We start from the raw sequence: 27,777 nt of genomic DNA on the forward strand, positions 1-27,777 counted from the left end.
GCTTTTCAATCAGTACCTTTTAACCCTTTCTTTAGTGGAAAGATCAGCTTCTAAAACACCACCTGTAGCCAAGCTAAGGTATTTTCCATTCTTGCTATTTAAAGTTTCCCACTTTCTTGCAGAACTCTTAGGTCAGAGTATTCATAAGCCTTCTTTCATGCCCTGCATGTTCAAGATCTCTTCACAGATCCTATATAATAAAAAGCACCTCCAACGTTCTGAAGCCGAGAAAGTGAAGCCTTCAAGCATTCCTGCAACGTTCCGGAACTACGGCTTCAGAACGTTGGAGGTGCTTTTTATTTTATTTTTATAGGATGTGCTCGGTGCTTTTCTGTAGCACATGGGGGGAATTTATATTAAATTTAATCAACATATATTAAAGTGAAGGAGTGGCTGGAGAGGGGCAGGGGAGAGAGGAGAATCGCTGGGTGGCTGGAGGGGGGGCAAGGGAAAAAGGAGAATCGCTGGGTGGCTGGAGGGGGGGCAGGGGATACGGGACAATCGCTGGGTGGCTGGAGGGGGGCAGGGGACAGAGGAGACTCACTGGGTGGCTGGAGGGGGGCAAGGGAAAAAGTAGAATCGCTGGGTGGCTGGAGGGGGGGCAGGGGATACGGGACAATCGCTGGGTGGCTGGAGGGGGGGCAGGGGACAGAGGAGACTCACTGGGTGGCTGGAGGGGGGCAAGGGAAAAAGTAGAATCGCTGGGTGGCTGGAGGGGGAGCAGGGGAGAGAGGAGAATCGCTGGGTGGCTGGAGGGGGGGCAAGGGAAAAAGGAGAATCGCTGGGTGGCTGGAGGGGGGGCAGGGGATACGGGACAATCGCTGGGTGGCTGGAGGGGGGCAGGGGACAGAGGAGACTCACTGGGTGGCTGGAGGGGGGCAAGGGAAAAAGTAGAATCGCTGGGTGGCTGGAGGGGGAGCAGGGGAGAGAGGAGAATCGCTGGGTGGCTGGAGGGGGGGCAAGGGAAAAAGGAGAATCGCTGGGTGGCTGGAGGGGGGGCAGGGGACACAGGACAATCGCTGGGTGGCTGGAGGGGGGCAAGGGAAAACGTAGAATCGCTGGGTGGCTGGAAGGGGAGCAGGGGAGAGAGGAGAATCGCTGGGTGGCTGGAGGAGGGGGGCCAGAGGAGATGCACTCGCACCCAGCAGTCTCACTCTCTGTCACACACACACACTCGCACATTCACTCTCTCTCACACACAGTCAATCTCACACATACTCTCTGAAACATACACACTCCGAGGAAAACCTTGCTAGCGCTCATTTCATTTGTGTCAGAAACGGGCCTGGTTTTACTAGTTTACAATAATATTCAAGTCAAGGGACTGTGACTGTCATCCTAAAAATTCTCTCCCTTTCCCTGCAATTAAGCATTATTTAAAAACAAAATTTTATTTTAGATGTTTTGGATCATCGTCTTACTGAAATATCCAACCTTTCGGCTTCAATTTCTTTACCAACTCTGGGACATTAGCTTCCAAGATTTGTTTACAGTTAGTTCAAGCCATTCTTTCTTCCACCTGCACAATATTTCCTGTGCCGCTGGCCGCCATACCACCAAGTATGATAAATCCCTCTCCAGCTTACAATTAGCAAGGTGCTCTCTTTAAATGTAATTTAAGTTGTAGCCAAGTAGTACAATTTTCAGTTCAACCCAAAGCGCTTCGTGTCAAGACATTTCAGATTTCAGTTTTTTTTTAATTTATTTACGTGAGGCTTTTAGAATGAGGTCACAGAAAAAGGTTTTCTTTGAACATCTCCCATGCAGAATTACTGTGGGAACTGTGAACAGCTAGTCCAGTGTGAGCTAAACTTTTCAGTGGGTTGTTTGCAATGATCTGTAAGTTCTGGTTTGTAACTTTGGGTCATTACATCACAGATGTTTCTTGACCTTTCAGATGTTGTCTTGGCGTGAACAGCTCCATATATCGTCCATGTCTTATAATGTTTGAAATGGGTTGAGTTGAACGGGTAGATGTGAAGCGTCTGTTCACGCTTTCCAAAAATACTAGGCCTAGGGGGCATGCGATGAAGCTACAAGGTAGTAAATTTAAAACAAATCGGAGAAAATCTTTCTTCACTCAACGTGTAATTAAACTCTGGAATTCGTTGCCAGAGAATGTGGTAAAGGCGGTTAGCTCAGCGGAGTTTAAAAAAGGTTTGGACGGCTTCCTAAAGGAAAAGTCCACAGACCATTATTAAATGGACTTGGGGAAAATCCACTATTTCTGCGATAAGCAGTATAAAATGTTTAGTACTTTTTTGGGATCTTGCCAGGTATTTGTGACCTGGATTGGCCACTGTTGGAAACAGGATGCTGGGCTTGATGGACCTTTGATCTTTCCCAGTATGGCAATACTTATGTACTTATGTAAGTTGAAAGTCATCTGGAAGTGTTTAGGGTAGGGTCAAAGTATTCGTTCAACCTTGGAATGGTTTTCACCAGACAGCCCGATGCTTAGACCTCCTGCAGTAAGCCAACAGCACAGGAACTATACTGTCAGAGCAGCGCATAAACTTAGCTCGCCAATGCTCAAAGGAAATGGTATTCAAATTATATGCGCGCTGTTAAAGCAAAAGCAAGGGGGGGCGTGCTTAGCACATGCGCAAAGAGGTCTGCGGTAAGCCAATCCTGTGCGCATGCACCAGGCAAACTCAAGCGTGAAACACACATTGGCGTCTTTTCAGCGCCTTTAAATATAAGCTTTTCAATTCTTTTGGAGGCTTATATTGAAGTGCAGGAAACGGGCCAATGTGTGCTTTCACTTTCGGGTTTGCTCAGACTCACGCACATTTGTTTCTCACTACTGGCGCTTAGGGGCTTGCAAGGACTTCCTTCTGCGTTGAAATTAAAGAAAAAAACCCAGCAGATTTTAAAGAACGATTTATAAGAAATCTTCTCTTCAAACACTAACCCCTGCTCTGAGCTGGTGCTATTTTCTCAGCGGCTTGTACGCTGTTCTCTGAGTATTTGGAGGGAATAAGAAATGACCTCATTAACATCCGGTTGACTACATTAGCATGCTATTTGTGCTAATCTTTGGTGTAGTCGTTTCCCCACACTATAGCCTCTGAGCATTCTGCACTCACTAATGGAGAAGAGACGGCTGAGGGGAGACATGATAGAGGTATATAAAATAATGAGTGGAGTGGAACAGGTGGATGTGAAGCGTTTGTTCACGCTTTCCAAAAATACAAGGACTAGGGGGCATGCGATGAAACTACAGAGTAGTAAATTTAAAACAAATCAGAGAAACTTTTTCTTCACCCAACCTATACCCAACCCATAATTAAACTCTGGAATTCGTTGCCGGAGAATGTGGTGAAGGCGGTTAGCTTAGCAGAGTTTAAAAAGGGGTTGGATGGTTTCCTAAAGGACAAGTCCATAAACCACTACACTAAATGGACTTGGGAAAAAATCCAGAATTCCAGGAACAACATGTATAGAATGTTTGTACGTTTGGAAAGCTTGCCAGGTGCCCTTGGCCTGGATTGGTCGCTGTCATGGACAGGATGCTGGGCTCGATGGACCTTTGGTCTTTTCCCAGTGTGGCATTACTTATGTACTATTGTGGGAGCCAGTCTGGTGCTAATGGCCTCTTGCGCCCATGTTTGCTTCTGAGCATCAGTGCCTAAATCACTACAGGGTCCTTTTAATAAAGTGCATTAAGCACTAAGGGATCCTTTTACTAAGCTGCAGGAAAAAGGGGGGGGGGAGGGGGACATTTTTCTCATGCGCCAGGGCTCTTTATATTGCAGCCGGTAAAATGCTTTCCCCCCCCCCCCCCCCCCAAAAGAAAATGGCTATATGGTAAGATAACTCTTACTGTGTGGCCACGCAGCGGGGAGCACTTACCGTCACCCACTGAGATGGCAGTAAGGGCTCCTGCAGTAATGGAGCAGCATGTGGCGATGCCTGATTACAGCCAGGTTAGCACCGTGTTAAAAAAAAAAAAATGTCCCGTCATGCTGGAGATGGCACATACTAGAACCAGAACGACCACTGACAGCAGCGTTCGGCCGGCAGTAGTTCTTTTTTAGTGTGCGGTAAGCCCACGTTGAGCTTACCGCCGCTTTGTTTAAAAAAAAAACAAAAAACCCTTAATGAGCGAATTGGCACGCTTAAATGCTACTGCACAAAATGTGATAACTGCTTTTGTGCTATTTTTACAATTTGCACACACAAATTTGTGAGTGTTAAGGGCAGTGTGTGTTAGGGGCACAACTGGAGAAGAGACGGCTGAGGGGAGACATGATAGAGGTATATAAAATAATGAGTGGAGTGGAACAGGTAAATGTGAAGCGTCTGTTCACGCTTTCCAAAAATACTAGGACTAGGGGGCATGCGATGAAACTACAGTGTAGTAAATTTAAAACAAATCGGAGAAAACTTTTCTTCACCCAACGCGTAATTAAACTCTGGAATTCGTTGCCGGAGAACATGGTGAAGGCGGTTAGCTTGGCAGAGTTTAAAAAGGGGTTGGATGGTCCATAAACCGCTACTAAATGGACTTGGAAAAAATCCACAATTCCAGGAATAACATGTATAGAATGTTTGTACGTTTGGGAAGCTCGCCAGGTGCCCTTGGCCTGGACTGGCCGCTGTCGTGGACAGGCTGCTGGGCTCGATGGACCCTTGGTCTTTTCCCAGTATGGCATTACTTATGTACTTATGTCCTCTACTTGGCTCACTTTTATTACATAGAGCAGTGATTTAACCTATTGTGATGTCATAGTGGCTCATTCCACCAATAAGAGCCAACCTCATTAGTGATGTCACAATGGCTTGATTGTATAGAATGTTTGTACGTTTGGGAAGCTTGCCAGGTGCCCTTGGCCTGGATTGGCCGCTGTCGTGGACAGGATGCTGGGCTCGATGGACCCTTGGTCTTTTCCCAGTGTGGCATTACTGACGTACTTATGTATGAAGCGTATACTGCAGTTAGTGCATGGAAGTTGCACTGAATTTTGCAGTAAGCATGGGTACACTTAGTACCTCCTAAATAGGAGGCGTTATCTGCATCCGTACTGTGACCAGGGTACTTCATACTAATGGACTGGACATGCGACCTGCAAAAGAAATGCTGGACGTGCCCCCTAATAGGTATTAGTTCATGCATAACTGCAAAATTTTGCACACTAAAACATAGTAAAAATAGCAACTGGAAGGAGTCAATTTTAACAGGCAAACAGTAATCGTGCATTAAATGTTGAATAGTTTAACTGCCCTTTGAAACAGCAGAGCAATGTACACGTCTAGAAAATACAGGTGCATCCAAGTTACAATTCAACAGCAAATTTGCAGAAAGACGTCATGTTAACTTTGGATTACAATGTGAAAGATAAAGTAAATCACGCCAAACAGATTAAAAAAAAAAATTAATACAATTTGGAAAAAACACGTGCTCTTTAAGAGAACAATCTCCATGTGAAGAATATGGTAGACCAAACACCACAAAACAAGCTTTGTGCACAAAAGAGAAAAAAAAAACCCAAAAACGGTGTAGTCCCAAGGTGCTCAAAACAATGCAGTTATGATTTTTATTTTAAATAAACTTATCTTGATGCTAAATGTAGGAAGCTGCCAATATTTTCAAACTATCTTTTATTTGGTCAATGAATGCTCCGTGGTTGAATCTCCAACATGGTGCCATGTTTCACCCAAAGGCTTCATGAGGGAGAATACAGAAAATGTCTGTTATATATCAGGTTTAGGTACAATTTAATTAGCTCATCAGCTTCTGTTCACCTAGGGGGTTTCACTAAAGCTTAGCTCGAGTTATCTGCAGCAGGACCCATTTTATTCCTATGGACCAGGACCCATTTTATTCCTATGGGCCCTGCTGCAAATAAGTCTAGCTAAGCTTTAGTAAAAGACCCCCTTAAAGTTATAATTTGACCAGGGGGTGCTTAAACTTTGACACAAAGCTGTACCAATAGCATATATTCATTCCAGACGTACATTTACCCTAATTAGACAGGAAACTTTCAGAGGAAACACTAATTATATTTAGAAGAAGCGTCTGATGATTTTTTGAAAGGTAAACTATTAATTACTGAAATATAAAACACTGCATTAGTTGAATGTGTCAGAAAATGCTGATGCCCATGTAACACATTGAAAATTTGTAGCTTTCTCAATATTTTGAAAATGCTGTAAAGAAGACGTAATTTAATGGTTAACAAAGGTTTGTTTCTGAAGATTTGAATACTGTGGCCATGAAAACCTAGAGGAAAAAAAACCTTCATTACAGTGAAATCTAATCTTTACATAAAAGATGAAATATTGTCAATTTTTCCTTTTATAAGCTGTACAATCACATTTGGAGTCTCAAATATATAGCTAACTTTTGAAAAAAGTTACACTGGTACTTACACTTGAATGCGACTGTCAATTGTACAGTTTTGATAATAAACTATTAAACCTTAAAAAGCAATCCAAAAATAGATTTACAAAAGGGTTTGTTGAGGAAATATCATCTATCTTTCCCAAATGAAAATGAATTCATTTTGATTTGCAATTAAATATAACACATCAATGAATATATGAAACATTAATTTTGGCAACTGAGGTCCCCGTTTTTTAAGCACAGTAATTCCCAAAATTAATTTGCATTGCACAGGGGCATTTCCAGTATTTTTCGAAAGTTGTTGCCATGGAGAGAAAAGTCATTACCATGCCTTAACTGCGTGTCCATTAATACACAATTAACTATACCTCTCTTTAGGTGGAAATACCTGCCGTGTTAACTAATGCACAATTCCTACCCACTCCACACCTCGAAATGGTTGCTTTCTAGTTAGCTGTTTAATGCAGGAATTAACGCACACTTATTACCCGTTATGATGCATTAATTCCCATGTTTAAAACAGCTTAGCGAACAGGATTCTTTCTGTCTTGTTAAATCTTATTTTCAAAAGCTACTGTTGGACATGATCTTTTAACTTTTTTTTTTTTTTTTTTTCCAATTCTGAAGTATTAAACATGTGTGTATGACCATCACTGAAAGCATATACTCGAAAATTTACAACAGTTTCTCCACTTCTCATTTATAAAACTCTCCTATTGATGTAGGACTGTGTGACAGGTACGGTACACGTGCAGGCTCACAGCTTTCATGTATTTTTAATTTTTTGTTGTTGCAATTGTTCCTCCTGTTCTTTAGCCTTCTTAAGAAAAGGAACCTTAAGGACTCAACACCTTTGTGAACAGAATTAGAAAGCTTAACGGAAAGCCTGAATGATGATTTTGAGTACTAAGGAGAAAATGAGAAACGTTAGGTTGGTGGTTTTAGGAAATGTTAATTTCATGCACTTAGGAACACACACTCACACCCCACAGTAGTAGAAGCAGTAGAAGAGGAAAACACTACATGTGTAGGGGTAGAAATATTTGTTACATCGTGATGCTGGCTGGCGATGGACGACTGCCGCCTTAGAGCCCCCTGAATGGAAGTTCCACTCTGGAAAGCATTCACTACATCCATCTGCAAGGAATCAGAGATTGTGACAGCTTGCTCAGCAAGAGAGAGAGAGAACAAGAGAAAGGAGCATCCCATCTACAACACACAAAAAGCAAAAGAAAAAAAAAAAAAGGCACTTTTTATAGAACACTTAAATAAGCAAGAGTTGTATTTAGAGCTAGAGGCAGTAAAGAAAGGAGTCCGAGGGTGAGGAATTGCCAGAAAATCTGCGCCACCCTCACACAAAAAAAGAAAAGAAAATGAAAATGAAGGGGGAAGAATTCCAATCACACAACTTGCAACTATCACCCTACTGCTAGGTAAAAGGGGCTGGGGCGGGGCCAAACAACGTTTCCTCAATGCCCATTGCATCCTCCTACCTTTTGCCAATACCATACCTGAGTCTGAATTCTGTTCAGGCCCCTAAACCACAAGATCTGGCCGCGACGTAATTCTCTTTCAGCATGATCTATTTCTTCAACATCTTCGGCTAACTCTTCCTCTGGAATCTCTTCCTTCTGTGTTCCATGACCAGCTTCTTTCAGGAACTTCAAACGACTGGTTGGTATTGTTGTGATCAGCTGAACAGGGGAAGGAAAACTTCTCTTTACTTTTCACTCAAACAAGCAAAAACAAAACAAATACAGAGAGTGTAATATATTAAAATGGAAGCTTCTCAATTTAGAACTTGTCTTTACTAGTATACAGATAAAAGTGCATCATTAAGATCATGAAGTAGCCTTAAAGCAAAAGGTCTCACTGAAACAGGTAAATTGCCTTCCGATTTAGATCAGGTTAGGCATAGCTCCTAGCTCATAACTCTTTACTTTAAGAGCTGTTCATTTCATTAACACCTTGTTTGATTTTTTTTGCCTATGTCCCTTCCGTTTTGACTCTTAAGGGGGCTTAGCGAGCAGCAATTAACCTGTTTTGTCACAGAACCTCCCTCGCACAAAGTAAAAGGGCCCCTGCATTCTTAAATCTAAGACACGCAGGTGCCTATGCGCGTCAAATTAGAACTACTGCCCGGGTACAGTGTGGTCCCGGTGGTAATTCTAATTTTGATGAGTGTCCAAAACGTGAAGAAAATAATTTCTATCTTCTACAGCATGGCACTAATCATGCGGTAATCGGCAGTGTACATGATGCCCTAATAACGACCGGTTAACGCGTGAGACCATTCCGCTAGGTCAATTGGTGGCAGTAAGGTCTTTGGCCCAAAATGGACAGGCACCAATTTTTTTTAAATATTTTGCCGTACGTCCATTTTCGGCAAAAAAACAAAAAACAAAAAAAGGCCTTTTTTGCAGACGGGCTAAGAAAATGGACCTGCGTGTGTCCACTACACACGCCTACACCAGCACAGGCCACTTTTAGACGCGGCTTAGTAAAAGGGCCCCTTAGCGAGCAGTAATTAACCTGTTTTGTCACAGAACCTCCCTTGCACACAGATCAAGAAAGCAGTGATTTTTAACATATGACTATCACCTTCGATGCTTTTATTTATTTATTTATTTGTTACATGTGTATCCCACATTTTCCCACCTATTTGCAGGCTCAATGTGGCTTACAATTTTCCGTCATGACTTATGTCATTTCAGAATACATATACAATTACTAATATACTAGTAAAAAAGGCCCGTTTCATAAACAAATGAAACGGGCGCTAGCAAGGCTATAGAGAGAGTGAGATGTGTATATGTATGTGTGTCTGTGTGTGACACAGAGAAAGTGTGTGTGTGTGTCTCTGTGTGAAAGTGTGTGTGCACAGGTAGGGTGAAAATGAAGAGACAGCAGTGAAATTTTACATAGGACAGCTGAACCATTTGAGGCATGTTTGTGTGTCTGTGTGAGAGAGTGTGTATATGTGTGTGGGTGCATGTGTGTGTGAGATAGAGACAGTGTAAGTGTGTGTGTGTGTGCGTCTGTGTGAAAGAGAGTGTGAAAGGGTAGGGTGAAAATGAAGAGACAGCATTATAATTGAACATAGCACAGCACAAACATTTGAGGCAGTTCTTGCCTTATCTCCCCTGTCGCCCCCTCCATACCCAACGATTCGTTCCTTGTCTTCCATCCCCTCTGTGTCCCGTGTGTGTGTGAGAGAGAGAGAGAGAGGTGCTAGCAGTCCCTGTGATAGTGGCAGGTCAGTTGCTCATTATAGCCAGTTAAGAGTGAGAGTGTGTGTGTATTTTGCTGTTTTTCTTTCCTTCCCTCCTATGCCCTCCGTGTCCGTTGTTTGTGTGGAGAGCAGAGATCTATATGGTCCTTTTAGCGTTGCTGTTGACGTCGCGTAGCAACTGTGTGCTGCTGGTTTTCATTGTTCCGCGATGTGTCTTTTGTCATGTTCCGTCGCTTAGTAATGGGTTCGCGATGCGATTGGTTGAGTGTCATTGGTCCGCCCTCGACGTCATGAAGTTTGATGCGGGGGGCGGGGCCAGCACTCATGGGCGAATTCCGGGTTTCACCACCATGCATTTAGAACGTTGGGACTTGTGGAGGCTTCAGAACATTGGAGGTGTGTTTTATATAGAGAGATATAGAACATGAATGGTAAACGAACAGTCAGGCAAAAAAAGGGAAATATACAAATGGTTTCACATATTGAACATGGACTGCATATTAAAATTAAATAATACGGTATAGGGAGAGAGTAATCCTATTGTTAAGTAAATTATGGTGAATTACAGTTCCAATTAAAAGTCTTTATGGTATGTCGTATTAAAGAGATGCATCTTCAGTGCCTTACGGAAGTTAATTAGGCTGTGAATTATTTTCAGGTTCAATGGTAGAGCATTCCACATTTGTGAACTCAAGTATGAAAAGCTGGATGCATGTATTAATCTGTATTTTAGACCTTTACAGCTGGGGAAGTGAAGATTTAGGAATATGCGTGTCGATCTTTTAGCATTTCTGGGTGGTAGGTCAATAAGGTCTAACATGTAGGTCGGAGCATCACCGTGAATTATTTTATGCACCAGAGTGCATATTTTGAAAGTTATACGTTAAGAGGGAGCCAGTGTAAGGGGCCTAGCACTTTCGTACTTTGTTTTTCCAAATATAAGTCTGGCTGCAGTGTTTTGGGCAGTCTGAAGTTTTCTGATGATTTGTTCTTTACAGCCAGCAAGAAAACCATTACAATAGTCTAAATGACTCAGTACCATTGATTGTACTAGAGTTCTACCGCCTACCACTGCGTTGACACTGTAGGAACTGTATATTAATCTTCCTTGAATTAGAAACGGAGAGCTATTACTGCCCTTTCTGTATGCACACCAGTGACAATGATTCAGGTAATTAGAAAGATTAAACTGAGTCATCGGGTAATGCAATGAGTCTTTGGGTGGCAATACACCATAGAGGCGGGTGATCGGTCTTGGCTTTCAGGGTTGGGTGAAGTCTGCTTTGGACAAAGCTGGTGTGGGGAAACCTGTGTTTTCTGAAATAAATATTAATACAAATCTATAGAGCACTACAAGCTATATTACACAACGTTGCATGCATACATGAGTCTTTTCTGTGCAGCTTGCACTTCGATCAAGACAAACATGACAAAACAGTATTTAGAAAAAAGGATAAACTCTTTTGACGGTTATTTTTCAAAAAATCAAATACAAGTTAAAGACTTAATGTATTTATTTTGTTGCTCTGTCATTCACCCAATATAAGAAGTTGTAAGGTAACAGATAAGGTACCCAACAGTTAATGTTAAGTAACTGCAAAGACCTTATAATGTACAAAATGTCTGTATCTGGAGAAATACTGTATGCATTATGCATAAGATTTCCTGAGGTGAAAAATACAAATATCAGTATTTTAATATGACTGCTCAAAAGTAAATTGAGTCATTCTGTTTAGCATGTTTTTTTTTTTACCCCCCCCCCCCCCCCCAGTGGCTGTTACCAATTACTAGATCTTCTCATGTACAACATTTTATTTTATTTTTCTTCAGAACGGGGAAATGTCTCAGACTATCATGTTATTACTGTGTATGGAGTGATTTTTTTTCCCCCCTTTCTCTTGAACAGTAGTTTTGTACAAGTTGTTCACATCTCACATTTTATTTATTCCACAATTTAAAAAAACAAAAAACAAAAAAAACAAAAAACAAAAACCCGGACTAATAAAAATGTCAATTTGTTTTTGGTCAGGAATGAGTCGGTCTCTGCAGGAATTTATGTTTTTAACTGAATTACATTAGGAGTTAGAGGAATAATCCCCAGTAAATAAATCTTGATTACTCAAATTCAAAAAAATACTCGGAGGGGGGAATTTAGCACAATAATGTTGAATTCTTTGCTCTTTTTGACAGGACCCGAGAATTGTTGTTTTAAATGCACCTGAAAACAGTACTTTGCTTACCAGAGTTAACTTTCTCCTTAAAGACATTTTACAATGAATTGCTGCAGGTAACACTTGCTTTGAATCTGTTCCACTGAACAGAATTAGCAAAACAATTTGAATAGGAAGTGAAGGGAGACATCAATTAGACTCTTGAGTTTCAATGCCTGATCAGGGAAAACATCATCTGTTCAGGTGCTACTGATGGTTAAAACTGAACATCTTTGAGGACTCAGTGTACGGCGTAAATATAGAGATCACAGGGCCCCTTTTACTAAGCGGTGGTCAGCCCAACGTGGGCTTACTGCTCGCTAAACAGGAAGTACTGCCGGGCTACCGCAAAAACACGGCGGTACTTCCCACCCCTAGCACGCCGTCATACCCGGCGCTACAAAAATATATTTATTTTTGTAGCGCCAGAGTGTACCCGGCGGTAATCGGGCAGTGCCCGTGGTGCCTGGTTACCGCCAGGTTAGCGCAGGAGCCCTTACCGACACCTCGATGGATGGTGGTAAGGGCTCCCGCCAGAAATGGCCGCACGGCAAGTAAGAGAGACTTCCTTTTTACCCGCTGTGGTAAAAGGGGGCCTTGGCGCGTGTGAAAACCATGCGCCGACGCCAGAGCAAGCCCCCTTTTGCTGCAGCTTGGTAAAAGAGGCCCTTAAATTCATGAATTGAAATTGCTGAATGAGTTTAATTGATTTCTTTATATATTATCACCAAGTGATACTTGACATAACATGTAATCTTTTCTACTGTAACTTTGTGACAAAAAAAATTTCCATTAAAAAAAACAAAATCACAATTTCATGCCAAGGTTCAGAAGTAGTTATCGTAAAAAATAATCATAAAACCATGCAAATATTTAAAATATTTTCAAGAACTATATTAATAAACAAGAATGAAAAAAAATGTGGAGGGCAAAAGGTTTTTTTTTTTTTACTTATTGAACTGCTTTTCAATTTGGGGCACATGGAATCACATCTTTATCTGTTCTGTTGAAGTTTACCTTTTAGAAATACATATGGATTATTCTGTTTTGAACATGTTTCAGGAGCAAGTGGTTTTGTAATTCAAAATAAAAATAAATATTTTGTTTTAAAAAAATGTTTTCAAATAAAATTTACTTTTTTTGTTTTATAATAGAATTAAATGGTGAAACGAGATGAGCAGATGAACTTACTAAGAATTGATGCGGACAATTCAAACAGTCTCAATGAACAATGGACCAGAATGAGGAAAGATAACAGATTGTTTTTTTTGAAAACTATGTGCTGTACTAGGTACCATAGAAAATATTTATTTAGAGGTATTGATTACTGCTCACTAGAGTACCCTTTTGGGAACATCAACAGACATTAAAGACTGAGGAGCCCTTTTACTACGCCACGTAAGCGTCTACGTGTGCCCAATACGACAAAATGGCGCTACTGCCTGGCTACCGCGTGGCTCTTGCCGTACGTCCATATTCAGAAATTTTTTTTTTTAAGAAAAGGCATTTTAAACAGGTGCGCAGAAAAATGATTCTGCCCATGCCCAATGCACGCGTTTACACTACCGCAGGCCATTTTTCAGTGCGCCTTTATAAAAGGGCCCCTGAATTTGCAAATTACACCTTAGTGGTATTCCTCCTAGAGAAGATTTAGATGCCCAAGAGAAACTCTTGTATGCATTTATCTATGCTACATTTATTCTGTCTAAAGAGAGCTTAAAATGAACAAAAAAAAAAAAATCAACATTTGCATGTAGCTTCAATATCAGCACTTCTTATCAAACATATAAACGGCGAGTGACCGTACTCACTCGCAAATGCGCAGTAGAGACTTCCTTCTCTGTCCCGCCCCAATACGTGATGACGGGGGCGGGACAGAGAGGGAAACTGCGCTCCCCCCCCCCCGAGTTCGCCGCCACCGGTAACCCCCCCACCTCGAGTCGCCGCCGCCACCCCTCCACCCGAGGTCACCACCACTGGTGCCCCCCCACCCGGAGTCGCCGCTGCCGCCACCCCTCCACCCGCCCCATCGCTATTCAACTTAAATCTCCGCAGCAGGCAGATCAGCTGAGCTGCCGTTGGCCTTCCTTCCCTGCCTGTGTCCCGCCCTCGCCGACGTTACGTCACACGAGGGCGGGACACAGGCAGAGATCGAAGGCCAACGGCAGCTCAGCTGATCTGCCTGCTGCGGAGATGTAAGTTGAATAGCGATGAGACGGGGCGGCGAACTCAGGGGGGGGGGGGGCGGACAGCAGCGACCCACCAGCCCGTTTTAACGGGCTCAACGGCTAGTATTTCAGAACCCAATGTTATACAACATCTTAAACATTAATGTTGTGTTTCAGGAACATTTAAAATGCTTGACCAATGCTCTTTGGACACCTTAAAATGTGAGAAACGATCCCACTTAAAGAAAGGTAATGATTAATCAAGGGTATATTTTGTAAAAAAAAAACCAAAAAACAAAACTAAAGGGTGGGATATTTAAAAGCATTTATCTATCATTCCCTATTAAAAACTGTTACATAATTTTTTTTAAAGTTTTAGTTGGGAACCTTAAAAATAGCAGATACCCAAAAATCTTTAAAAAAACCAAAAAAGCTAAGGGTCCCCGTTTACTAAGCTGCGCTGTAGGTGCGCTAGCGTTTTTAGCGCACGCTAATGCGACAGACACCCCTATGGGTGTCTTTAGCATTAGCACGTGCTAATTTTTTAGCATGTGCTAAAAACATTAGCACACCTTAGTAAGCAGGGCCCTAATTTTTTTCCCCCTTTTATTGATGACACGGGACAGGAATCCAGGCTGGTTGTTAATCAGATGAGCATTGCATGTTCAAAGTATGTAAAAAGTTGATAAACCCCAACAAGGAAGGTTTAAAACCTGAATTTCTCAGCTGAGTGCATGATCCTGTGTGTACTGCACAATACTATTCATAAATATACAAGCACTCATGTTATCTTATAAACTGAGCTTATGTAAAGAAAACACTTTACCTGGCCCCATAACAACGTTCCCATTCCTAGAAAAATCGACCACAGCCATTGATCTACTGTAAGTTCTGTACAACTGAAAGGCTTTCCACCAAACTGTACAATAATAATCTAAGGGGAAAAGAAAAATCAATAGAAGTAAAAGGTTTTTATAGGCTACCAATTAAAAATGGAAAATAAAGTGCCAATTATTACAAAAAGGTACTACACGATGTCACAACTCATATTATTACCTTGAATTACTAACATTTCTACACCAGCTTTGCTCATATAAAAGTCAATACACTAAAGCTATGCTATAAACGCACACTAAAATTAGTACTTTTTTTTTTTTTTTTAGCACAGATGTAAAGCATTAGGTAAACTCATATGAATAAAGTTGAGAAATGTGAATCAAGCATAGTGCTTAGGTGTTCTCCTTCCCTCTTCCAATCCACAGAACTCTACCCCTCCCATAGGCGCCCTGTATAAGAGGCATGGGGAAATCGTCGACTTCCGCTTGTTGTGGAGCCCACCCTCCCGCCCCGCGCATTTTCATCTTTTATTTCCGTGGCAGTGACGTCAATGAAGAAAAAGACTACAGGCTCGCCGCCAGCTTCTCCCTTCTCTCTGCTCTCGCGGAAACAGGAAATGCATCACGGGACACTGTGTGCAGAGAGAAGGGAGAAGCTGGCGGTGAGCCTGTAGTCTTTTTCTTCATTGACGTCGCTGCCACGGAGCGTATGGAGGTAAGCTCCGCCCCCTTTAGCCTCCCCAAACAGTTGGGCTACCGACCGTCTATGACCCCTCCCCCCTGAAAAGCTGAGCATGCAGGAGGATCAGCCTCGTCTCCTATGAGTCCAGTAGTAACGTTCTGGCACTATCTAACGTTGGCCTAAAATTTGATGTCCCTGGTAAGCCGAGCCACAGCAAGCCTTGAAGCTAGGTTAGTAGGACTCTTTCCTCCTGCCAGCTCAGCATTAGGAAAAGGGAAGACATTCTGGGGCAAGGACCAGATGTGGGAAGCTTTTTTTTTTTTTTTTTGCAAACTGGGAATCAGATATGGACAGTTCACTGATGCATGGGGAAACCAAGGGGGAAATCTAATTTTAATACAGTGGAGGAGAGGCAGAGGTCACAGACTCCCCTAGTTGTAAATTGCTAGTACACTGAATTGGTCCACTACCTTGACAACCTAAATATCAAGCTCTGAAGCTTCTCCTCCGGAGCTTGCTATACATAGAGGCTCATTATATAAAATTACAAAGTTATATATGGTACTATGGAACTTTGTAAGTCTAGGTGCTCTGAAAATGAGCCCCATAGGATAGAAACATTATCTACCTTAGCACATGCTGACACCTCAACATTTAACACAAGAGCAATTTGTTTTAAATTAACATAAATGTTGGGGCACATGCATACCATTTTAATATGTGCTTACAGGAATTAGTGTGCATGCTAATTTTAACATGCCTTTAGTACTTCTGCACCACAGCCCACTGTTATACACAATAGGTTACATTTGCACAAAACCCAGGGCTTTTGTTGAAGGGGTACTTGGGGGTACTGAGTGCCAGCACCTTTTCCATTGTCTGCTAAAATTGACCCATGGACCCCAAGTTTTAATGAAAGAGCTCAGGATCTACACACCAATTCTTGTCATAGATTCTGTGACTGGTTGCAGGGGGCCTGGCTATTGTGGGGTGGGGTCTTTCAGTGATCACCCCAACCCTGAAGGGTGGCCTGGCATTTGAGTACCAGCACCTTTTTTTCCTAGAAAAAAATGCACTGAGAAAACCTGAATATAAATGAAGGGAACATTAAGAAAAACCCAAATGCACTACTGCGATAGTGATTTTATCTGCTAGACTAAGTAATGAAATATAATATTAAGAACTTTTCTAATTATCTATGCCCGCTGGGAATTCCTAGAATTAAGACTTCTCAATATTATACATTTCTTAAATTTTTAAGTTGCTCAACTGCCCTGTGGAAAAATAACAAAAACGATTTTTTATTGTACACTAGTAAAAAAGCCCCGTTTCTGATGCAAATGAAATGGGGGCTAGCAAGGTTTTCTGTGTGCATGTGGGAGTGTGTGTGTCCCTGCCCTCTCTCCCTTCCCCTGTGCTGTCTGTCCTCTCTGTCCCCTCCCCCCTCGGAGTCGAGTCTTTCAGTGTTAAGTTTCCTGCTGTGCTGTGTTTGTGTTACAGAGATAGTGAGGGCTTCTGCCCTCTCTCCCCTCCCCCCTCTGAGTCCTTCACTGTTACAGAGAGAGCAATTTGATTTCGTGCTTTGCTGTGTTTTCCTTCACTGTTTGTGTTACAGAGAGAGCGAGGGCGGGGCAGACACTCATGGGGAAACCGGATATCTCCCCCTTCACACTTCCGGCTGGAGGCTTCATTTAGAACGTTGGTGGTGCCTTTTATATATAGAGCTTTCTACACACCAATGGATGGCTCAAGATGTGTTTGTTTGTTTTTTAAGTGAAAAACAAAAAAAAAATTCTAAATGTATCTTACATAAACAATTGAGAGCTAAGATGTCTATTCCACAAAGGTGGTCTTTTCAGCTAGGCAGCTAATTATATAGTAGGCTCTTTAGCAGGTGATCTTAATCTTATCCTTTGCCATACTTATTTTTACAGATTTTTTTTAATGTACGAGGCCACATCTTGGAAAGGACAGATGTACAACCAAAATTGTGTGGGGTCTGCTGCATCAGAAGCCAGAAGAGATGAAACTAATTTAAATACCTGAAAGGTATTAATGCAAAAGGACTAAACCTTTTTGAGTGGAAACACAGTTATATTAACTAAAGATCATTTTATTTTATTTATTTTTATTACACTTGTACCCCGCGCTTTCCCACTCATGGCAGGCTCAATGCGGCTTACATGGGGCAATGAAGGGTTAAGTGACTTGCCCAGAGTCACAAGGAGCTGCCTGTGCCTGAAGTGGGAATCCAACTCAGTTCCTCAGGACCAAAGTCCACCACCCTAACCACTAGGCCACTCCTCCACAGTCCATGATATGGAACTCCAAGGGGTAGACCGAGGAATGTCCAATATTTTCTCACAGAAAGGACAGTAGATCCCTGGGACAATAATGGATAGCAAAATGCAAAAATATGGAGAATCCTAGAGACAGAATGACAACGAAGAACTAATGGGCAGATGCTCAAAACTCTGGTGCTATACAAAACGGCGCCGGAAAATACTCCCATGATACTGCCGAAAAAGAACTTCCCAATGCTCAGAGCTAATAGTATGCAAAACGTTATGCGCGCCGTTAGCTTTGAGCATTGGGAAGTAAGGAGGGGGGAAGTGCCCAGAAAACACGCAGAAGACTTTTGCATCAGCGTTCGCGGTTCTCCACTGGGCAGAAGGAAGAGATTAGAGAATGACACGGGGACTGGGTGGGGACAGAGCCCATGAGGACTGGGACAAACTTTGTCCCCGTGTCTCTTTCTACTTTGAAGCCTGTTAATCAGCTGGACTGTTATTTATGTTTGATTGATGCAGACAATATTTTTCCTATTTGTAATAGTTGCACAGCACATTGTTCCTTTTTATTCTTTAATAAAAAAAGATTTAAATATAAAATCATAAGTGTTCGAAGCTTCTGCAGATGAGTACAGAGCCCACGGGGACGGAGACAGAACCCACGGTGACGGGTCGGGGACAAATTTTTATCCCCGTGTCATTCTCTAGAAGACATACAAAAACAAGGTAGCCTTCCTACCTGGGGTGTCAGCAATTCAGGGCAGGAAGGGAGGGACTTAGCAGCCCCACAGACAAAGCCAGGCTGCTTAAACAGGTAGTGCTATATGAACTAGACATCACACGCTTGTGAGCACTAGCAAACAGAGGAAAAGTAGTTATGGAACAGCTTCTGAAATCCAGTAGCAGCCGTCTCCCGGCAGCCCCTCCTTACCTCTCAACCCTCATCTCTCCTTACGTTCCTACCCGTAACCTCCGCTCTCAAGACAAATCCCTCCTTTCAGTACCCTTCTTCACCACCGCCAACTCCAGACTCCGCCCTTTTTGCCTCGCCTCACCCCACGCGTGGAACAAACTCCCCGAGCCCATACGCCAGGCTCCCTCCCTGCCCATCTTCAAATCTCTGCTTAAAGCCCACCTCTTCAATGTCGCCTTCGGCACCTAACCTCTTCACCTCTGTCCAGGAAATCTAGACTGCCCAACTTGACATTTCGTTCTTTAGATTGTAAGCTCCTTTGAGCAGGGCCCGTCCTTCTTTATTTTGTACAGCGCTGCGTAACCCTAGTAGCGCTCTAGAAATGTTAAGTAGTAGTAGTAGTAGTAGGGCTAACATTCATTAAACAGCACAGCTAAACTGGTGCTCGCACTTCGATACAACAGTCTCGGCCCTGGTAACTTTTAGCCTCCTTTTTTCTAGGCTTTCGGTCTAGTCTGCTTTCTCTCCTGCCAGCATCGAGCTGGCGTAGGGTTTAAGGCGGTAGGGCGCCATTGTTTAGCAAGCTGTTTTGCTGAGCATGGGGCACATATGGAAAAAAAAGAGCGCATCAGCTAACATTAGCATGCTAGCGTTGACTGGCTGTGTGCTTGTTCGTTCTGGTGCTCCAGCCTCTGAACATTTAAACGTAGGTAAATGTGGCATCTAGCACCTGCGTTTACCTCTAGAGCATTGGGGCCTGAGTAACCTACAGGAAGTGGCAGTTCAGCAAGGTATACAAGGATAACCTGGACAGAGCAGCATTGGATTTCCAAGAAAGCTAGCCTGCGAGGAGGAGCATGGTTAAACGCAAGCTTCAACGGACAAGGGGAGGCAGGATTTCCTTTCCTCCTTTAAAAAGCCTCAATAAATTTGGTTGCTATGGGGACTGCAACAAAACCTGTCAGTAAGACATAGAAGAGAGCTTCAGGGCTGGGTTAGATATTGGTTTTGTAAGAGCCAAGCTGAAGATGGCAACGCTTGAAATGGTCTACTAGTAGTGGTGGGGGTTTTGATAATGCTCCATATGGTAGACTTTGAACATACTTGGGTCAGATATGGAGGACAGTGGTAGAAAAAGGCTCATGTGGGGAAGGGAGAATGTAACGGGTTAGACATGGGAATTTGCATGCACACCTCAACTGGACTGACTGGATGGAGAATTTTGGTCTTTATCTCCTGTCATTTACTATGAAAGTCACGTAGTGTTGTGGTTAGCGAACAGGGATATAAGAAGTCCACATATAATCCTCTATTCACCAGTCACTGTGCAACCTTGAACAAGTCACTTAAGCTCTCTGTGCTGGGGCATTTTAACAGTGCAAATTGTCTTGTATAGTGCAACACCCAACTTTCCATTGCTATGGAACATTTTTTATTGGTGTATTTAAAGAAAATCTTGCAATCTAAAATTAAATGATCAGTAATAACTTTCTATTACAGGTATTATCTGACACCACCATTCTGATAGTGTCTACTAGTATTTCATGAAATATTTAATATTGGCTACAACTAATGTAAGCTGCTGTTAGAAACCATTGATTTAAATACAATCTATATAGGAAAGTAATTACTACCAAGTGTGTGTTCAAAAAGGCAATTCTGCTAGACCAGTGGGTTATGCTCCCCAACCAACCAATGGAAGTAGAGAACACCGAGCTTTCAGTGACTAGAAGAACAAGGCTGAAGCCGTAACCAAAACCTAAAGATTGGTTGTGTGAATAGGAACCAATGAGGCCCACTGGGGATTGTCAGAACTTGCAGATTACAGGCCTCTGCTGAACCCACACACCGACAACTAGGAGAGCCATTTTAACAAGGACATTTCAACGAGTCTGGCATGTTTAGGTTCCCAAGTTAGTGCAGAGAGTAATTTAGGGGAGAGCTCTAGCAGCTCTCAAATGATGCTCATTTCCTTCATAGGAAATGTCTGGTTTTCTTGCAGAGAGTCAGGTGTGGTGATTGGTGAGGTTTAACAACTTTCTGGTCCTGCCTAAGGTAGACACCTGAATGTCAGTTTGCTCAGTTCACAGTTGCCGCCTAGAACCCCCCCACCCCAAAAGTCTCCTCTTCCAAAGATCTTTCTGCTTGGTCTGTGCAGCTTTTCTCGTACCACTACGTCCAGGCCTGTTCTCCTAGCCCTAAGCTTGTGGCCATGATTTCAGTAGTATATTGTTCATTTGGTGACTTCATGTAGTTTGAATGTATGTAGAGGTTGTTTCAGGTTCCAAGAGCTCCGTTTCTTATCAGGCCACATGATTATCTGGCTCAGTAGACAGCACTAGTGTGGAGCATGTCAACTACATTGGCTGTGTGGACTAAGGAAGTCATTGGACTGTGGCTGTCTTAAATTCTTTCCAGAGTTTTGGCAGTTCTGGGCTCCCTTCAATGTTGTTAGCTGTGTATGTTGCCTTGGCCAACGTCTAAGGCAGTGGTACATGAGACTATGGGCAGTATGCTCTTAGGCACTGCTGTTCCCATGAGAAAGCATCGCAATGGAAATACCTGGGGTGAGGGAGATGTCGCCTTGCATAAATGGTGTGAAAAAGGATCTGGTTTTCCTACCAAACGGGGTCCCCTGGAATGGTTTAGCAGGGTAAGGAAGGTCAAATTTATTTTCTTATCTGCTAATTTTCTTTTGAGTCCTGCCAGACCAGTCCAGGATCTAGCTGGGTAATCTAAAATTTCAGTTTTGCCCTTTTGGTTTCCCTCCAGTGGTTGATCTGGTCATGCTATCATGTGGATATGAGTTTTGATTAATGATGTGCTACATGATTCCAAATACTAGTGAAGACATTATGTTTATTCAGTTTCTTGATATACTACCCGCACGAGGCAACAAAGCCATTTATAACACAAGGTATAAAAGGCTAAAAATGATAAGAGGACAGTAATAAAATATTACACACAAACCACAGAGCAGACAACAAAAGGGACTCCACAAAAGCAAAAACCAAAATTAAAATTCAGCTAAAAGGAGGCAAAGACCATGACTACTGATAACTACACTGTTGGCTCCCATAGCTCTCACTGAAACGTTTCCTGAAAGTTCAATCTTCTCTGCCTGTATCTGTTGGTTGGGAAGCAGAATCCACTCATCTGAACTGATCTAGCAGGACTCCAGGAAAGAAAATTGGCAGGTCAAGGGTTACTTCCACCTTTTTGTGCTTGTGTTTGCTTTTGACATTACAAGTGCACTGTGGAATTTTTCATTCTCTAACACTTATCCCAAGCGGGCATATGCTTTCCTCAACCACAACATTTGAACTCTAGCAAGACATAATTCCACTGTTAAGTGCATATTTCTACCAAATGTGTACTTCATAAATAAGCTCAAATCATACACACAGTTCTTGACAATATAAAAAGACAAAAATTCAATGTAATTAAAAAAAAAAAAACAACTCACCTGTATAACAAATGTACCAAACACAATGCTACAAAAGATGGGATTATTGAAGATTCCCTCAATAACATTTCTTTCACCATGAATTTTTCTAGCGTTAATTTCGTTAAAAAGCTGCATCATCACAAAAGTATTAAAGACAATAGTATAATGTTGGGAAGGAGGGGCATGAAGAGGTGCGTTCCGGCCACTGTCAATATCAAAAAGTTCTTCACCTGCACATGAAAAAATAAAACAAAAACCACAGATTTGTTTTCTTTCAATTTTTTTTGAACACTGATCTTGTTGAGGGTTTCTCCGGTGTTGCATAGCTTTAAACCTATTGTAGCTTCCCCCCCCCCCCCCAACCAGATTCAGCTGGGACCAACACTACTTATGACCTTGGATGTCACTTTCCCCCTCTGCCTCAGGTACAGATTGTAAGCTCTCTATGTAAGAGATATTGTACCTGATTATTTAAATAAATGATATTTACATATTTACATTTTGCTCCCACCTTTTTCAGTGGTAACTCAAGGTGACTTACATTCAGGTACACTGGGCATTTCTCTGTCCCTGGAGGGCTCACAATCTAAGTTTGTAACTGAGGCAACGGACTTGCCCAAGATCACAAGCAGCAGCAGTGGGATTTCAACCGGGCACCTCTGGATGTCAAGACTGACTGGTGCTCTTAACTACTAGACCACTCTTCCACTCATCGGTGTTCTAAAGCTGTTTTCATTAAAACATCAATATTTTCTACACAAAAGAGACAATACTCCTGGTATCTATACCAAAACTAACTTTTCACTCATTTATTTTCTATGTTTATACATGGAAGTACACAACGGCATTTTATCGCAACTCCGGAAACATCTTAAGTTGCTTGTGACAGACTAATCTTAGCTCAACTGGTAAACTGTTCTACAAGTTTGCTCGGTACAAAAAAAAAGGTTCCTCCAACAGCCCCTGTTCCTGAGATCGCAATTGTAATCAGACAACAGTCAATGATACCGCCCATGGCAATGACATCACTAACTTAATCATATTAAACAGTAATTTCAAAATCTTAAATTTAACCCGTACATACAGGGTATATATCGTTTTCTCTCGACCGTGTCGAAAATAAAAGTAAGCAACATTTTGTATCAGCTGTAATGCTTTATCTGTACTGTTATTTAGAACAATTTATTGCAATAATCAACAGGTAAGAAGATTGATGCAGAACTGTACTAAAATTATCCTTCAGCAAATATACATGTAGCTTACAGAAGAGCTAGCTTGAAAAGGGTAGTTTCACGTACAGTTTCAATGTTATTTGTGCATCTACATATACCTAGTTATCACACCTTGATATACTGTAACAAGCCACCAATATGTAAAGAATCTGGAACAAATGATATGCCACCGGGTAGAAAAAGCGAGGGCCAAAGTCAGAAGGATGCTTGGGTGCATAAAAGAGAGGCATGACCAGCAGGAAAAAGGAGGTGATAGTGCCGTTGTATAAGTCTCCAGTGAGGCCTCATTTGGAGTATTGCGTGCAGTTCTGGAGACCGCACCTACGGAAAGATATAAACAGGATGGAGTCGGTCCAGAGGGCGGCTACGAAATTAGTAAGCGGTCTTGATCGCAAAAATTATAGGGACAGGCTTATGAACCTCAACATGTATACGCTGGAAGAGAGGAGGGAGAGAGCAGACATGATAGAAACATTTAAATATCTCAAGGGCATTTATGTACAGGAAGAGAGCCTTTTCCAGATGAAGGAGAGCTCTGGAATGAGTGGGTATATGACGAAGTTAAGAGGGAATAGGCTTAGGAGTAATCTAAAGAAGTATTATTTCACAGAAAGGGTGGTGGAGGCGTGGAATTGAGGACTGTTCCAGAATTTAAAAAGGCATGGGATAAGCATGTGGGATCGCTTAGGAACAGGAAGAATCAGGGGTTACAGAGGATGGGCAGACTGGATGGGTCATATGGCCTTTATCTGCCGTCATGTTTCTATGTTTCTAACATTTGCATCTTCCCATAGTTTGAGCAAAACACTAGCAAACCAGTGTGTGTGTGTGTGTGTGTGTGTGTGCGCGCGTGTTGGGGGAGGGGGCACTGCCTTACCCCCCAGACATACACTTTGGGATGAGGCCCCCTCCAAAATTGCGGCACCAGCTAAAGAGATTTGCCAACGGAGCCCCCACTTGTGCTATCTGAGCAGCAGGAAGTCGACAGGGTGCTCCAGCTACCGATGCTGCCACTTCCATGCATGCTCAGTTCATGCAATTGGTCCTCACACAGAACAGCCCCAGGCCAGCAAAGGTATTATGAGGGTGGCAGTGGGGAGGGGGGAGGGACAGAGGAAATGCTTGGCCCCCCACAAGATCCCTCCTCCCGGACCAAAATCCAAGTTCTGGCCCTATAGCTAACTACCATCCTAAAAGTTTTTAAATCCTCCTCACTTGGAATACTTATCACCACTATACAGCGCTGTTTATGTCCGGTAGTGGTATAAAAAAAAAAAAATCTATATAATCACATTTTACTACCAAGTTTTATGTGGGGTTAACCAGAGCACTTCTTCATAACAGCTCCCACTCTCTCCTACCCCCTCTGTGTCACATCAGCGGTGCTTCTATCTTTGAAAACCCTAAAAGAGATGAAATACTGATTCCACCCACATATTCGGGTTTTTTTTTCACATAAAAAGTTCTGAAATACCTACAAGATCAGAGTCTGAACATTCCTAATGCATTTAGCAGAGATTAGCTGATCAAACAAGCTGAAGCTAAACGGATCAGCAAAGAGAATTACCCTGTTTGAGACATTTATCTCTTATAAGCCTGACGTGATTTATCATATCTATGATCAAAAAAACATAAAATGAATTTTGCTTTTGACATTAAAGGGAACAGATTTATCCCTAAGATACAAATTAAGAAAACCTAAGAATTATTCTAGACGAAAAAAATTTTCAAAGGGCTAAAAATTAGTGTATATCCTGATGTATCAAAGGACACACAAGTGCGCCGGAAAAGATTTCTTCAGAAAAAGCAGGAAACGATTCAACTGGGAGCGACTTTCTTTTTAAAATTTCCATGCAAGAGTTTGGTCACCTACCACTCTGAAAAGTTTGTGTTTTATGATCCATCCCAACTCGAGACATTTATTACATCTAGGAAGACTGTTGGAACAGCAGTTCCAACTAGTGATGTTGTTTGAAATTGGAATATAGTGTCCTTTGCACGTCTCTGACACTCTTTTTGAAATTGTTTATTTCTTAGTAATATACCTTCAATAATGTTTGTATTTTGAACTCCCTATTTGAGGACTTGTATTGGTTTGAGGGAAGTTTTATGTTTGATATATTTCCTTATCTTGTAACCTCATTATATCCAATTTTTTTGAACAAGTTTGTATACTTGAAAAATTGAAATTCAATAAATAAATAAATAAATAAATAAATAAAAAAGAATTATTCTAGACGAGGGATTTTCAACTCAGCCCTTGGGATATACCCAACCAGATTTCAAATATTTCCACAAGAAATATGAGTTAAATGTATGCACTACCTCTACTGTATGCAAATCAGGATTTAACACACACACACACACACACACACACAAAAAAGGGCCAGATTTCTTTCACGAATGAATCAGGATTCCAAAAGGTGTGGGTCTGCTGGAGTGAGTGAGTTATAGATTATATGCAAACAATGTGCAAATTTTTCCCCCTATTTTGGGAGATATAGAGGAGACATAAAAAAAAAATTGTAGAATTGTCTGGCAAAGGTTCAAAAATGGATGGCGAAGAATGGATTATCTTTGAATACGGGGAAAACAGAGGTGACATGATGGGAAGAAATATGCAGGTGTTACCTCCATTGGGTTTGTAAGGTGGATGGGAATGTGTTACCTGTGCAACCTAGAGTGAAATGTTCAGGTGTGACTTTGGATACGTGTTTAATCGATGAAGGATCAAATTGGACAGGTGGTGAGAACAGCCTTTTCCAAATTGTGCATACTTAGTCGACTGAAGTCTGTTAACAGCATTTGATTTCAGACTGGTTGTCCAGATGTTAGTTTTGACAAAACTGGACTACTGGAATGCACTGCATCTGGGTACTGTATATATATGGCCGCCCTTGCTCTCAGTAAAATACAGGTCAATGGCTCAGGCTAAAGGGCTAGGCCTCTACAAGCAAATGGCTCATAATAAGAGCTGGGCTTCTCTTAAAAATCCAAAGTCATCTCTGATACAAAATACATTTTTCTGCAGCACAAGCTGAACTGAGTTTTCAGGGAGCTGGCACGGGAGGGGGTCCTTTGCTCTTATAAACATGCCTGGGACTGGCATCAGTGAAGAGTCATGAAAGATGTTTTGGGCTAATGAAAGTAGATAAAGGGGTAGATGTACGTAGTTAGAGAGTACTCAGAGGAAGGGGGAGTTGAAGAGCTGAGAAGAGCAGAATGACCGATGAAGTCATCTCGCCACCTGTGCTTTGCACCCCTTTTGTGTATAGTTGGAACCTGGGACCTAATGAAGTCACCCTTATCGGTTCCTTATCAACTGATAAGGGATAGCAAGTTCTGCTGACAAAGCTGGATCCCATTGGAATCCATTGGGTTGAGACAGTATAAAGGAAGCACCCCGAGAAGTGTAAGACGCAGAAGGAGAGCCAGAGAGAGAGAGACAGACGCAGATACAGAGGCAGATGCTGATGGAGGAGAGAGACAGAGTACCACCGAGAGCTGATGTGTCGTGTGATTCTGTTCCACTGTATGATTGACTGAATTGCTGGTATCCTCATTATTAGGTAATGTATCAATGCTAATTAATACTAATAAACTATATCTCTTTAATTAATTGAAACTGGGTTCCTCTTTAATTACAGACTTAGCTACGGCTGAGCCTGTACTGAACTGCCATGAGCAGATTCAAGGTTGGGAAAGCTAGATATTTGGAGGGCATATGTAACTTTGCCCAGAGAGAGATGAGACGGGCCACTGCTTCCGCTGCTTGATTAGCAAAGGCAGATTCTGAGAAAATAAACAGTACTGCTAAAACTCGATGCAAAGCATTGCAGTTTATAAAGAATTCTGCATCATGAAGTCTGTTAATATTTGATTTCAGATTGGTTGTCCAGATGTTTGGTTTTCATGAAACTGGACTACTGCAATGCGCTGCATCTGGGTATTGCTAAAATGCATTGCAGGTTTTTACAGAATTCTGCAGTATGAATGATTGTGGGTTGTGGAAAAGATTTGACCATATTACACCGGAACTGAAACAATTACACTGGTTGCCAGTGGAGTACAAAATTGTGTACAGAATTTTGACACTGATGCGATATTTTTTGATGTGCCATTATACTTGAAGAAGGTTATTCAGTGAGTAAGCCAGTGTGTGTCCCAAGCGCAGTCCTGAAGTACCCCTTGCCAGCCAGGTTTTCAGGATATCCACAACGAATATGTATGAACTTGATTTGCTTAAACTGCCTCCACTATATGCAAATCTTTTTCATGCATATTCATTGCGGATATCCTGAAAACCTGACTGGCAAGAGGTACTCCAGGACCAGACTTGTGAAACACTGGTGTAGGCCATTGAGAATGTTAAGGTCCGAGAGGGTGAGACAGTTGGTTGTACCATCTTTGACAGGT

The 27,777-nt window shown here is 42.1% G+C and overlaps 1 protein-coding gene and 1 long non-coding RNA gene across 3 annotated transcripts in view; one reads left to right on the forward strand and one right to left on the reverse strand.

The window, feature by feature from the left end:
• ATP2B1 (ATPase plasma membrane Ca2+ transporting 1) overlaps positions 1-27,777 on the reverse strand; it is a 226,354-nt gene that overhangs the window by 16,464 nt on the left and 182,113 nt on the right. Inside the window, exons 18-21 of one of the 2 annotated variants that reach the window (XM_030215571.1) lie at positions 22,148-22,359; positions 14,786-14,893; positions 7,861-8,043; positions 7,400-7,486 (exon numbers count right to left, since the gene is read on the reverse strand). In XM_030215571.1, coding sequence (XP_030071431.1) covers positions 7,400-7,486; positions 7,861-8,043; positions 14,786-14,893; positions 22,148-22,359 — 590 coding nt within the window. The remainder of the gene's footprint in view (positions 1-7,399; positions 7,487-7,860; positions 8,044-14,785; positions 14,894-22,147; positions 22,360-27,777) is intronic. The other variant, XM_030215572.1, reaches the window with a different exon arrangement.
• LOC115478247 lies at positions 1,213-25,830 on the forward strand. The gene is made up of 3 exons (XR_003943473.1): positions 1,213-1,315; positions 5,193-5,197; positions 25,816-25,830. It is a non-coding gene; the product is annotated as an uncharacterized LOC115478247 (long non-coding RNA).

Source organism: Microcaecilia unicolor, chromosome 9, assembly GCF_901765095.1.
Source record: "Microcaecilia unicolor chromosome 9, aMicUni1.1, whole genome shotgun sequence".
In the NCBI taxonomy this organism is placed as follows: domain Eukaryota; kingdom Metazoa; phylum Chordata; class Amphibia; order Gymnophiona; family Siphonopidae; genus Microcaecilia; species Microcaecilia unicolor.